General features: G+C 41.2%; 1 protein-coding gene across 1 annotated transcript; it reads right to left on the bottom strand.

Moving 5' to 3' along the window:
- Positions 1 to 6,446: 6,446 nt before the first annotated feature.
- Positions 6,447 to 14,248, bottom strand: LOC135970027 (putative uncharacterized protein encoded by LINC01549). The gene is made up of 2 exons (XM_065541475.2): positions 13,862 to 14,248; positions 6,447 to 11,324 (listed from the first exon to the last, which is right to left on the bottom strand). The coding sequence occupies exons 1-2, from the start codon at positions 13,922 to 13,924 to the stop codon at positions 11,175 to 11,177; spliced, it is 213 nt and encodes a 70-aa protein (XP_065397547.1). The 5' UTR covers positions 13,925 to 14,248; the 3' UTR covers positions 6,447 to 11,174.
- Positions 14,249 to 14,707: the final 459 nt, after the last annotated feature.

Genomic DNA, 14,707 nt, shown 5'->3' on the forward strand with positions numbered 1-14,707 from the left:
CCAGCCTGGGCAACAGAGCGAGACTCTGTCTCAAAAAAAAAAAAAAAAAAAAGAAAGAAAGAAAGAAAGAAAGACACAGAGAGAGAGACACACACAGAGAGAGAGAGAGAACTGTAAATATCTAAATATCTAATAGAATACTAAGACTAATTGGTAAAAATCATTATAAAAAAGCAGATTTGGGGCCAGGCACAGTCGCCCATACCTGTAATCCCAGCACTTTGGGAGGCCGAGGTGGGCGGATCACCTGAGGTTGGGAGTTCGAGACCACCCTGACTAACATGGAAAAACCCTGTCTCTACTAAAAAACCAAAATTAGCCGGGTGTGGTGGCACATGCGTGTAATCCCAGCTACTTGGGAGGCTGAGGCAGGAGAATCGTTTAAACCCAGGAGGCAGAGGTTGTGGTGAGCCGGAGATGGCGCCATTGCACTCCAGCCTGGGCAATAAGAGTGAAACTCCGACTCAAAAAAAAAAAAAAAAACAAAAAACAAAAAACAAAAAACAAAAAAAACGGATTTTGATTCAATATGAAAGAAACTCCTCTTTATAATTAATTTTGGTTCATAATTTGTGTGCAAGATCTTACTTGGTTTCGCAGGTAACGGAATAATGAGCGAACAGAAGTCCCAAACTCAAGAGAGACATTAACCTAGGGTAGCTGGAATGGAGAGTGCATGAGGCGAGGAGGAATGAGAGTTGGAGAAGCAAATGGGACTAGATCATGGAGGGCCTGGAAAGGTAGGATTGTTTTAAATAAGAAACTGGAAGTGATAAATCATTTAAAAATATTTTTAACTCACACTTTAATTACAAAACTAGTATAAAAGTAAAATAAGTTTATTAAAAATTTAAATATATCAAAATATATTATTTGAAAGTGAAAGTTCACCCTAACCCCAATTTCCAGATTTACCTGTGAGTCGTTTAACCTGTGTCTTTTTTTGAGACAGAGTTTCACTCTTGCCCAGGCTGGAGTGCAGTGGCGCCATCTCGGCTCACTGCAGCCTCCGCCTCCCGGGTTCAAGCAATTCTTCTGCTTCAGTCTCCTGAGTAGCCGGGATTATAGGCGCCGCCACCACCCCTGGCTAATTTTTTTTTAGCTGAGACGGGGTTTCGCATGTTGGCCAGGCTGGTCTCGAGCTGCTGGCCTCAGGTAATCCACCCACCTTGGCCTCCCAAAGTGCTGGGATTACAGGCATGAGTCACTGTGCCCGGCCTGTTTTTTTTTTTTTTTTTTTTAGATGGAGTCTCACTCTGTCACCCAGGCTGGAGTGCAGTGGCACAATCTCAGCTCACAGAAACCTCAGCCTCCCAGGTTCAAGTAGCTGGGATTACAGGTTCATGCCACCATGCCAGGTTTTGTATTTTTTAGTAGAGGCAGGGTTTCACCATATTGGCCAGGGTGGTCTCGAACTCCTGATCTCAAGTGATTCACCAGCCTCCACCTCCCAAAGTGCTGGGATTACAGGTGTGAGTCACCGCACCCAGCCACTGCCCTGTGTCTTTACGTAAATTTTGTTGCTATGTGTTTCGTATCTATAAAATAAGGTCATAATAGTCCCTACCCAATAGGGGCAAAATGAGAATTAAATTAATTACTGCCAACTCTATAAAGGCAGGGATTTTGTTTGATTTAGGGTTTTTCCTTTTTCTTTTCTTTTCTTTTTTTTTTTTTTTTGAGACTGAGTCTGGCTCTGTCGCCCAGGCTGGAGTGCAGTGGCCGGATCTCAGCTCACTGCAAGCTCCACCTCCCGGGTTTACGCCATTCTCCTGCCTCAGCCTCCGGAGTAGCTGGGACCACAGGCGCCCGCCACCTCGCCCGGCTAGTTTTTTGTATTTTTTAGTAGAGACGGGGTTTCACCGTGTTAGCCAGGATGGTCTCGATCTCCTGACCTTGTGATCCGCCCGTCTCAGCCTCCCAAAGTGCTGGGATTACAGGCTTGAGCCACCGCGCCCGGCTCCTTTTTCTTTTCTTTCTTTCTTTCTTTTTTTTTTTTTTTTTGAGACGGGGTCTTGCTCTGTCGCCCAGGCTGGAGTGCAGTGGTGCAATCTCAGCTCACTGCAAGCTCCGCCTCCCGGGGTATACGCCATTCTCCTGCCTCAATCTCCCGAGTAGCTGGGACTACAGGCGCCGCCACCGCGCCCGGCTAATTGTTTGTATATTCAGTAGAGACAGGGTTTCACCGTGTTCGCCAGAATGGTCTCTATCTCCTGACCTCGTGATCCACCCGCCTCTGCCTCCCAAAGTGCTGGGATTACAGGCTTGAGCCACCGCGCCCAGCCTGGATACACTTATTTTAAAGATATAAAATTGGCTGTTTAGTAATTATTCAGGCCCCTGAATTTATTAAAGGGGAAACAACAACAACAAAAAAATTGTAACCCATCATTAGATATCACTGTACCTGTGGGGAGAATGGAAGAGGGACATTTGTGGATGGATATGTGCAAAAAAAGAAAAAAAATTCAAGAGCCATTGATGATTCTTTTAGGAAAAAAAAATGGAAGAATTCTGAATTAAGGTGAAAGGGCCAAGGAATGTTGGGAGTGACTTTCCCTGACTAATACTGAGTCAGATTTACTTTGAAGTTGGAGCCATTAGACTTTTGAAAACCTATAGAAAAGAGAGTGGATGGTAGATAGGCGGCTAAAAAGTCTTTGATGCTTTATTTTTGTCTGGGCTTACTATTACGATTATTGGGAAGTCATAATTGGGTGGGAATATTTCTATATCCAATAGTTTATATTTGGATGGGCTGACATTTAGATTTAATCTACAGTATTATTACTATACAGCTTTGAGATCTGAGTTTGTGAAGCACGTGGTTCGTAACATAAAAAGTGATTTGATGTCTCACAATTTTCATTATGAGAACTTGAATGAACAATATCTACAGTAATTTCTAAGTCTCACACCATTCTAGACCCAGCCTGGGCAACAGAGTGAGACCCCATCTTCAAAAATAAATAAATAAATAAATAAATAAATAAATAAATGAAGAATGAAGAAAAGAAAAATGGAGATTTATTTGTATATGTGTGTGCAAAAATCAGGAAATTAAGACAAAATATTCTGAAAGTATGAATCAGAAAATTATATTACTTGACATATGATCAGGATCACAAACTGAGATAAGAAAATTGTATTTTGAAAGATTCATGCTAAAAAAGTTGGGAAACTGTATAAATGATTACAGCATGAAATTTAAGAAAATAATAAGGCAAGCAGTTTTATCCTGGATAAAACGTTTTTTGGTGGGGTGGTGGGGGTTGGGGGGTGTTCTGGTGAAGACTAGGGAAACTGCTAGACAAATTCTAAAAGACCTGAGCTGTAACATATTTATTTATTTATTTGGATTTGAGTCTTGGTTGGGAGTGGTGGCTCACGCCTGTAATCCCAGCACTTTAGGAGGCCAAGGGGGGCAGCAGATCACCTGAGGTCAGGAGTTCCAGACCAGCCTGGCCACAGTGAAACCCCATCTCTACTAAAATTACAAAAATTAGCTAGGTATGGTGGCGTATGCCTGTAATCCTAGTTACTTGGGAGACTGAGGCAGGAGAATCGCTTGAACCCAGGAGACAGAGGTTATAGTCAGCCTTGATCGCACCACTACACTCCACCAGCATGGGTGACAGAGGGAGACCCAGTTTCAAAAAAAAAAAAAAAAAAGATTTGAGTCTCACCATGTTGACTAGGCTGGTCTCAAACTTCTGGCCTCAAGCAACCTTCCTACAGGCGTGAGCTACTGCTCCTGGAAAGACTATATTTCTTTAAGTCATAGAATTTAAAGACCATCTGGAAATAAAGTTGGCTTGGAGGGAGGATGAAGAGATTGGAGCTGTTCATGGAAAACAAACCACCACCACATTTTTTCCCTTGCTCTTCTGCCAATAAATATTAGTTGACCTCCTGCATTGGTTCTCCCTCCTTGCCACCCCCAATTTATTTATTTTGATATCCTAAATGTGTGAGTAAACCTGAGAAAAATCTGACCTCATGAAACAATGTAATTTCCATTCTCAGTTCCTCTGAACCAGGGAGCTGTCTATATTCTCATTTTCAGAAGTAAGATTTGCAGAGAACTGCAAATCCATGCTCGTTACCAGTGTAAAATTTATACAGGTAGGAAACTACAAGTAGATAGAGTTGTTGTTAAGTTCAGCTCTGTCTGATTTAGAAATGAATCTCGTGTTTGGATAATCTAGTCTTAGCTCATTCTATTTATTCAGCCAACTTATTTCCTGCACAGATCCCTCCTTTGCCTGCCAACTGTAATCATGTTTTTCTTTTCGTGTTAGTTCCCACTACTCCTATTTGAAGTGCCACCACATACAGCTTGCAGTTGCTTTACTTTCAGTCTAGTTGGTAAGCCAATTCTTCCCAATCTCTTGATTTTCTGATCATTCCTTCCATCATGAATCTACGATCTGATGGAAAGAGAACATTTTGCGTTGAGCAACTTTAGTTATTTTTAGTATATCCCTTACTCACTCTCCTAAGTGATGTCACCTCTCATATTGCCTCATCAGGAAAATGAAGGAGTAGGATTAGATAGGGTGTCCTTAATTCTGGGTGCATATTAGAAGTATTTGGGGAACTTTAAAAAATACTGCTTAGCCGGGCCTGCTGGTTTATGCCTGTAATCCCAGCACTTTGGGAGGCCAAGGCAGGTGGATTGCTTGAGCTCAGGAGTTTGTCACCAGCCTGAGCAACATAGGAGCCCCTGTCTCTACACACACACGCACGCGCACGCGCACACACACACAGCTACTCCTTCACCACATAAAACAAGCGTAATCAAATTTTCTTAGCATAAGACCTGGGCATTGTTGGCATTTTATTAAAAGCTCAGCCAGAGTTAGAAATCACAGGATGAATGATTTTCATGTACCTTTCCAACTTTATGATTCCCTTATTCTCTTTTTTAAAAAAATTTTTATAGAAACGGGGGTCTCCCTGTGTTGCCCAGACTGGGATCAAAGTTCTGGGCTCAAGTGATCCTCCTGCCTCAGCCTCCCAAAGTATTGGGATTTCAGTCATGAGCCACTGAGCCCGGTTGATTCTTTTTTTTTCTTTTGACATATTCTTGCTCTGTCACCCAGGTTGGAGTGCAATGATGCGATCTCGGCTCACTGCAACCTCCGCCTCTTTGGTTCAGGTGATTCTCCTACCTCATCCTCCTGAGTAGCTGGGATTACAGGCGCCCACCACTACACCTGGCTGATTTTTGTATTTTTAGTAGAGACGGTGTTTCAGCATGTTAGGCTGGTCTCGAACTCTTGACCTCATGTGATCTGCCGGCCTCGGCCTTCCAAAGTGGTGGGATTATAGGCATGAGCCACCATGCCCGGCCCCTTAATATTATACTTACTGGCTTGCACTGTTTTTCCTCTGTAATTTTTGTAGACACTAAAGAAGATGGGCTTTCTTGATGTGATTCATTAACAGTTTGAATATGACTATTAATATCATACCTATTACATATGATATTAGTGATGTTATGTGACATGTGACATTTTAACCACAAGGGTATTAAGAAAAATAAATACAGTAGAGAGCAGAGCTTGTGCGCACATTTCTTAAGATGTTAAAAAAAAACAAACTTAATGTTTTTTTCATGACATCTTTAATGCTTCCATATGCGAAATGCTGAATGTACAAGTAAGATGCCTTCCATGGTGTCTCTACTGAGGGAGACAGTCAAGAAAACCAGTGATTCAGAGAGGTGTGCATGAGATGCGATGGCAGCAAAAGAAGAGCCAGCTGTCTCAGACTGGGACACGGGATGATTTCCACAATCCTTTGTCTGAAACTGAGCACTGTACACGTATCTAGAGGAAAAGGGGGCGGAAATTGAAGGGTAACGAGACAGGAATAACACAGGGTGATGGTAGGAGAATAGAAAGTTCTAGGCAGCCGTTTCACAGGACTAGCAAAAAGGAAACTGTTGAAATAGCTGCATAAACTAGGGGCTGAGACTCTGCAAACCAGGGTGTAGACCCACCTGGCTGAGGCTGACTGGACCCTACATGGTGCTGGATTTGACCTGGGTGTCCCAAGGACTTCACTGCACGTTCGTTAACATACTAAATCACATACCCACCAATGCCAAGAGGCTTCTGGGAACACCCATATGTGGTGTAAAAATGGGTGGCACCACAGTTCAAAGAAATCTTCACCTTTTTTCCAGAAATCTTCATGAATATTTCACCCTTTGGCTAAAGAGACTCAGAAAGGTAGCAGCCCCAAACGCCGTTGGGAGTGACTCTCTTGATGAGTACACCTGAACTCCACTGTCATGGAGATTCACTTTGCAGTAAATCTTCATACAGTCACTGTTTTCTGGATTCCTTCTATGATGGTGTCAAGTGCCTGGACACTGGCAAGGGTCAAGGTACCTCCAGTATCTGGGGACCTCCCCTAGCCCACTGATACCGTGGGTTGACAGGGAAGATGTCCTCTGAGAAGTGCAAGGAGTTCAACGAAATGTGGGCAGTTTGGGATGACAAGGATACAGAGGTTATGGAAGGGGCATATTGCGAAGAAGCTTATTTGAAATTCATTTACCAGACATTCTCTCTTCATCTTCCTATAGCTTAATGGAATTGCTCGACCTCATCTTTTACAAGAACCAGTATGACATTAATTAAATGTTTTCAGAGGTGTATACTGCTTAAATAAATTAAAACAAAAATAAACTCTTTGGGAAAGAAAATAACTCAAAACATGCTTATAATAGACTCCTGATTTGGTGAAACTTTTATTCATGTTGTAAGATTTTTAAAATTTGTTTTCATGTTTCTTTGACCCAATATAATTATTATACTAGAGCCTAACTTCTTATCTCAAAATGTAATTCCTTATTTTTCCTATTCTAGGAACTATTTGGCTACACTATTTTTCTTTATAGTCATTGGTATTAGAAGTACAAGGGTGCTTTCTACATATGTATGTTTCTGCTTAAAATGAATAACCCTTGATCACGTTGCATGATGTCTGCCTTCTCCATCACTCTGTAATTTCTCCCTCTCATCTTCTGTATCTGCAAAAAATAAATCTATGGTAATTTTCATCACTCATTAAGCTCATACTGATTTCTGCCTCTCCTGGAATTTGTGGTACTGGATGTATTTTAATTTTTAAATAAAAGTGCCCCAAATTATTTTGTATTATTTTCTAACTATCTTATTAATTTGGCTATCTACGTGATAGTACTATAATAATGGTTAGGATATGAAGACACAAGAAGCAAGAAAGTCTTTTTAAAATTAATTAATTTTATTATTTTATTTTATTTTTATTTTTTATGAGATAGGGTCTTGCTCTGTTGCCCAGGGTGATCCCAAACTCCTGAGCTCAAGCGATTCTTCCACCTTGGCCTCCCAAAGTGCTGGGATTACAGGCGTGAGCCACCATGCCCTACCAAGAAAATCTTAACGATTAAAAAAATAGAGGGACTAAGGCCGGGCGCAGTGGCTCACGCCTGTAATCCCAGCACTTTGGGAGGCCGAGACGGGTGGATCATGAGGTCAGGAGATCAAGACCATCCTGGCTAACACGGTGAAACCCCGTCTCTACTAAAAAAAAAAAAAAAAAAAATTAGCCGGGCGTGGTGGCAGGCACCTGTAGTACCAGCTACTCAGGAGGCTGAGGCAGGAGAATGGCCTGAACCCGGGAGGCAGAGCTTGCAGTGAGCTGAGATCGCGCCACTGCACTCCAGCCTGGGTGACAGAGCCAGACTCCGTCTTAAAAAAAAAAAAAAAAATATATATATATATATATATATATATACACTAATATTTCTAGCTATTATAATGTGTTAAAATGTTCAGTAAATAGACCTGTACTGTTTTTGTGTTAGAAATGACTTGTAGATCACTACAATAGAATGAACAGCCCATAAACATGTCTAAGTTTATTTAAGTGTTTAAAAAGAAGATAATTCAAATTCAGTATGGGTCAGTAGACTGATATCTCAAAGGATTTTGACAAATCCAATATTTCTTCCTAGTTTAAAAATAAAAGCAAACAAAGCAAATATACAGATAAGGAACTTAAACCATCACTAAATAGGAATAAATGTAAACTCTTTGAAATTAAAATTGTGTGTGTATGTGAGTATATATTTAAACTATATGTCAAAATCCATGTTGTTTTTCATGGAAGCATTAAAAGTTTTTGCAATGGAAGACAAAGAAGTCCATCATCACTACTAGTACTCCTAATTTAGAGGCACTACTCAATGTAATTAGATGTGAGAAAGTAATAAGAGGTATGACTCGAAAGAAGGAGACACGATTATTGTTTGCGGATAACAATAATATATCAATTAAAACAGAAGAAACAATGAGATCAATCAGTAAGGTAGTTGACTTCACACACAAAAAAGTATCTAAATCAATACTTTTTCTATATATAAAGAGACACGATTATTGTTTGCAGATAACAATAATATATCAATTAAAACAGAAGAAACAATGAGATCAATGAGTAAGGTAGTTGACTTCACACACACAAAAATATCTAAATCAATACTTTTTCTATATATAAAGAAGAGTTGATTAGAAAATATAGTGGAGTAAAGTTACCAACTGCAGTAGCAACCAGAGAAGAAAAAATTATTACAAAAAGAGCTGAGCATGATGCCACACATCTGTAATCCCAGCTACTCAGGAGGCTGAAGTGGGAGGATTGCCTGAGCCTAGGAGTTTGAGACCAGCTTGGGCAACATAGCACAAGACTGTCTCGAACAAAACCCAAAACCAAAACCAAAACAAGCAAACAACAAACAGAAAGATAAGAAACAAACAAACAAACAAACAACTAGAAAGAAAATTGACAAGAAATGGGCAGAAACTAGGTGAAGAAAAGTTTACACTCTTGAAGGATTTAACAGAAAAGGATCTGAAGAAATATTGTAATACAAACTGCTGGAGCTGGGCATGATATCTCAAAGGGCATGTTTAAAACAAGTTTAGATGATTGCTAAATTTTCTTCTAAGAAGGGCAGTTTCTGGTAACTGGAGGCTCCTTTGTTTGGCTGAGCATCAAGACAAGTTTGAGGAAGCAAGTTGGGGAGAAGAACTGATTTGTTTGCAAACCTCCCTCTACCCCAGTCCCAGATACAACAGGTAATGAGTAAGAACAGGCATGTCTGTGAGGGAGTTTTTTCTGTGAGATGTGTTTTGCAAAACCTGTTTTCCACCTTCTCTATGAAAACTCCAGTTATGTTTACATGTTCACTAAGGTTTTTACATTAGAGGATTATTCAGGAGCTTCAAAGACAGGCTGAGTTCACATGTCCTGGTAGTTACAATGTAAGGGATGAACACAAAGGCAGCTATGCATGGTCATGGTGTTCCCTCCTGGTCCCTCAAATTAGGAGACACCTGAAATCTGGGTTTGTTAATTAATTAATTCTTATTTATTTAGTTTTGAGACAGAGTGCCGCTCTATCGCCCAGGCTGGCGTGCAATGGTCTGATCTCAGCTCACTGCAACCTCTGCCTCCCCGGTTCATGCGATTTTCCTGCCTCAGCCTCCTGAGTAGCTGGGATTACAGGCATGTGCTGCCACACCTGGCTAATTTTGTGCTTTTAATAGAGACGAGGTTTCACCATGTTGGCTAGGCTGGTCTCGAACTCCTGACCTCATGATCCACCCGCTTCAGGCTCCCAAAGTGTTGGGATTACAGGTGTGAGCCACCACACCTGGCCGGAAGACTGTTTATTGTAGAATTAATTGTCATTGTAGAAGTTGAAAAGAACTTAAGCAATCAATGGTAGGGTATTAGTTAAATAACTTATAATACATCCACTTAAGAGAATACTATGTACCCATTAACAATGACGTGGTGTGCTGGGCACAGTGGCTCAGGCCTGTAGTCACAGCACTTTGGGAGGCCAAGGTGGGAGGATCACTTGAGCACAGGAGTTGGAGACCAGCCTGGGCAACATGGTGAAACCCTGTCTCTACCAAAAATACAAAAAATTAGCTAGGCATGGTGGCACGCCTGTGATCCCAGCTATTCAGAAGGCTGAGGTGGGAGGATTGCTTGAGCCCAGGAGAAAGAGTTTGCAGTGAACCGAGATCGCGCCACTGCACTCCAGCCTGAGCATCACAATGAGATCCTGTCTCAAAACAACAACAACAACAACAACAACAAAAGCACCCAAAAAAACAACCAATGATGTGGTAAATATTTATTTACTGACAGCAATTTGTTGTTAAGTGAGAAAGACATTTTCTACAATGAAATATAATTTGTGATATTGTGGTGGGAAAAATTTATCCATCTGTATCAGGTCCTGTATATATCAGGTTCCATGGAACCATAGTCTATAAATGTATGCATGTTTAGGAGGTGGAATTATGGGGGATTGGAGTGCTTTCTATGCTTCTCTATGTTTTCTGTTTTTTAAATAAAATAAACTTGTATGATGATGATGAGGGTGAAACAAGCAAGATAAGTGTGCCCATCAGATCTTTTAGGGTTCTAATATTTTACTACTCTTTGAAAGATACTTGTTTTATGTTTTCTCTTTATCTTAGTTCATAACTTTAAGTTCTACTCATTTAAAAAGAGGCAAGAGTTTCTCGCCCTCTCCCTCGGGGAGCTACATCTTTCCTTGTATTTTTTGGCATGAACAAGTTGTAGGAAGGGTGGATCAGTGCCTTCCTGCAGACTCCAGCAGTGTTTCAGGTAAGAACATTACTGTCTTGGCACCCGTTGCAACACAATCACCCAGGGCAATTCTAGTGCCAAAACCTTTCTCAATGTGTGTGGGTATATAGCATTCTGGGAAGTGACCTAATCACACAGGGACATAAATATGGGAAAAGACATTAGAGACTATTACAGGGTGGGGGGTGGGAGGGTTGAAAAACCTATTGTATGGTATGCTTACTACCTGGGTGATGGAATTCTAACCCCAAACCTCAGCATCATTGCAATATTCCCATGTAACAAACCTGCACATGTACCTCCGTATCTAAAATAAAAGTTGAAGTTTAAAAAAAAAGAAAAAAGAAAGCCAAACATGACTGGGCTGGGTGGCTCATGCCTGTAATCCCAGCACTTTGGAAGGCTGAAGTGACAGGATTGCTTGAGGCCAGGAGTTCAAGACCAGCCTGGGCAACATAGTGAGACCTCATCTCTACTAAAAATAAAACTTAAAAGACTAGCTGACGGTGGTGGCACGTACCTGTAGTCCCAACTACCTGGGAGGCTGAGGCAGGAGGATTGGTTGAGTCCAGGAGATCGAGGCTGCAGTGAGCTGTGATCGCACCACTGTACTCCAGCCTAGGTGACAGAATGAGACTCTATCAAAAAGAAGACAAGGAAAAAAAAGAAAGCTAAACATGAGTTGTTAGGCATGGCTGCGCGCGCACACACACACACACACACACACACACACACACACACGTTTTCAGACTTTTTTCAGTCCCTTTCAGACTGCTTTCAGCCTTGAAACCAGGCCAGTATACCAACTACATGGGGTGTTACATCATTTTTCTTGCTACTTTTCTATGTATTTTGCAAGCTGAATCAGCGTTCGCAGATACTCTTCTGTTTCAATACAAGTAATATAGTCTTTAAGATACCTTTTAATATGCACATTGAAAAGATGGAATGTATGATGCTGAGATTACAGGGACTGAGAAAGGCAGAGCATGTGAATCAGGTAGGCCAGTTCTCTGACTATGTAATTTGACATTTTAAATGAGTAGCACATCTTTTAACCAACAAAGTTATGGGGTAGCCTAGAAAGAGAAACCACTTGAATTTTAAATATAGGATGCAGAGAGGAGGACAGAATCTTCCTGTGAACTATCTTAGCAGCACCTGGTTCTTCTGAGGTACTTTGAATGTGTTGGAGCTTAGAAATGGATACTCCAGGCCGGGCGCTGTGGCTCACGCCTGTAATCCCAGCACTTTGGGAGGCCGAGGTGGGAGGATCATGAGGTCAGGAGATCGAGACCATCCTGGTCAACACGGTGAAACCCCGTCTCTACTAAAAATACAAAAATTAGCCGGGCGCGGTGGCGGGCGCCTGTAGTCCCAGCTACTCCGGAGGCTGAGGCGGGAGAATGGCGTGAACCCGGGAGGCGGAGCTTGCAGTGAGCCGAGATTGCGCCACGGCACTCCAGCCCGGGAGACAGAGCGAGACTCCGTCTCAGAAAAAAAAAAAAGAAATGGATACTCCAAAAGATGGTACTTTGACATGCTGAACTGAAGAAGCAGCCTCGAGGTCTCTTGGGCCTCCTCCCTCTCCTGTCTCTTAATCCTCGGTGCAGGATGAAGTTGTCCCCTGAAATTCCTTATTTGCCTACATTTTGGACCTGACAATGAAGAAAACAATTACTTCTGGCTCCTTCCCTGAGTTTTCATTAACTGAACCCATGGGAAAAAAGACTGAATTCTATCAACATGCCTGGACAGACTGGTCACAAACCGTTGTCTGCTCTGCCGGCCCAAAATACTTTATCCCAGGCCACTGTATGTTCTCCAAGCCCATTGAAATCCCCTAAGAATCGATCGTCTACACATCTCTGTCTGTCTTTCCCCTAAGAAGTGTATACAATCATCTGCACCTCACTGGGATATTGGACAATCATTCTGTGATTTTCCCTCGTGCACACTAACACACTTGTATGCCATTTCGCCTATTAATCTGCCTTTCGTCAGTTGATTTTTCAGTAAGCCTTCAGAGGGCAAAGGGTAAGTTTTTCCTTGATCCCAGCAAATGTATAGTAGAATGTATGCTATAAAAGACACGATAGTCCCTTTGTCATGGATGACATTTCTTTCTTGTGGGTGTGCCAACTCGTGCAGATGAGAATTTTATAAATGTGTGTGAATCAGACTGTTATAGTAACATTAAACTGCTAAAGAACTTTACCTACTTTCTGGATTTGCAAGTAAATAATTTGGCTAATTTTTTTTTTTTTTTCAGTCTAAAGGAAGATAGATAATAAGCTACATGAATCGGCCCAGTGGATTAAGTAATTTTTCTTAATGCCTGATTACTAGTTTCTGAGAGTAGGATTTCTAGAGAAGGAGTTTTTGGGGGAGATAGGAACAGAGGCTGATCAATTTCTTTCTTTATGCTTTGACCTCCTCTTAGAAAAATGCTGGCTGCTACAAAAGTTTCTATCTTAATATTTTTCTGCAAGTTTGTTATTATCATTTATGAACTCCCCATTTCCTACAGAGGAAGGAAAAAATAGACAGAACTGAGTGATAAACTAGACAAAGGGAGTGGCTTAGTAGGACCCGGCTTCTTCCTTTTGTGTTTCCAGTATTTGTCTACTGTTAAGGAAATCAGTATGTGGCACATAACTGGGGCAAAGGATTCAACACTCAGCACTTCAAGCAAGAAGTCATCATCATTAGCATCACTGTGGCAGCTACAAGGAGACGCCCAACGATTTACTGCGAATGAGATGAACTGGATACACTGACTCCCAGCTGGATTTTTACGATTTCTGTCCACATTCTGAGAGCTATCAAAATAATTTTTAATTCCCTTCCAGACCTTCCCAGCTTCTACAATGACTCTTTCTCTCTACAGCAAGCTAAATTTAATTTCATTCTGATTTGCCAAAGGTTAATTGAGAAAAGTAACAGCCGAGAATTAAGAAAGTAGGTATAACGTAAAAGAGGGAAAAAAATCATTTAGTTTGAATGGTGGCCTGACCAAGCAACACGGCTCCAGAGTGGAATGAAAGAGATAAAAATAGCAAGACAATTGTGTGGAGCAGAAAAAAAAACCAGGAGCAATAGAAACAGATCGTTGAGAATGTGTTTCTAGAGCCCATGATGTTTCTGAAATTGAAGTGATAAACATACTGCATACCCTTTGCTCTAGAGACCTTTCAAAAAACAGAATTCCTTTTCTCAAGCATTGAGCTCTCTCCATCTTTAGAGTCCTTCCAGTCTGTTTCACACGGTGTCAGAAGAAGGTTGCATCAAAAGTTGATAGAATTACTGTAATTCCCTCCATGACGGTAGTAAAGTTGGATCTTGCTGATTAGAGCAAAACACAAAAGCTCACTTCCAGAGAACTGTGATCTTCTCATAAAACAGTTGGCATTGCCTGAAAGGGAAGTATTGTTGGCAGGTAAGCCAACGTCCTAGGGCCTGGGACTCAGCCAGCATCTCATATGACAACCATGCTGCCGATCCACTTTTGTTTGTTTTCCCAGACAAAAATGATTGCAACACACTTCAGGGCCAACGCAAAAACTCTGCCTTTGTAATATATAGACTTGCTGTCAATAATTAGATGTTCTAAATTGCTACACTAGACAATGAGGTCCAACTTAAAAAAAAAAGTACAAAAACCCAGTTAAAAACGCAATTGGCCAAGAGGTTATTTCTGCAATGCTTTTGTAAAATGATCACCAGTGTTTTTTTTTTTTTTTTGGGGGGCGGGGGGATTGAGTAGATGAAATGTGTCCAGAGAATTAAAAAAATCATACTTCTATAAATATTTTCTTAACTTCCTTTGCCAGGCAGCTCTGGTTTAGTGGGACATACACTAGCTTAAGTTTGAAAACACTTGGATACTAACTGTGCTACTTTGGAGCAAGCCATTTAATCTTCCTGAGCCCCAGAACATTCATCTATGCAGTAAGGATAGTAATACTTCAACTGACCACCTCGAGGTATGATTAAATATCCGATGATATATTGTACATGA

The sequence above is a fragment of the Macaca fascicularis genome, chromosome 3 (genome assembly GCF_037993035.2).
Source record: "Macaca fascicularis isolate 582-1 chromosome 3, T2T-MFA8v1.1".
NCBI lineage: Eukaryota > Metazoa > Chordata > Mammalia > Primates > Cercopithecidae > Macaca > Macaca fascicularis.

Coding starts and splice junctions, on each gene's coding strand:
- LOC135970027 (XM_065541475.2), bottom strand. CDS start 13,924: ATGGAGAGAGCTCAATGCTTGAGAAAAGGAATTCTGTTTTTTGAAAGG. Junction 11,325..13,861: donor AAAGGTCTCTAGAGCAAAGG/GTATGCAGTATG, acceptor TCTTTTTGATAG/AGTCTCATTCTGTCACCTAG.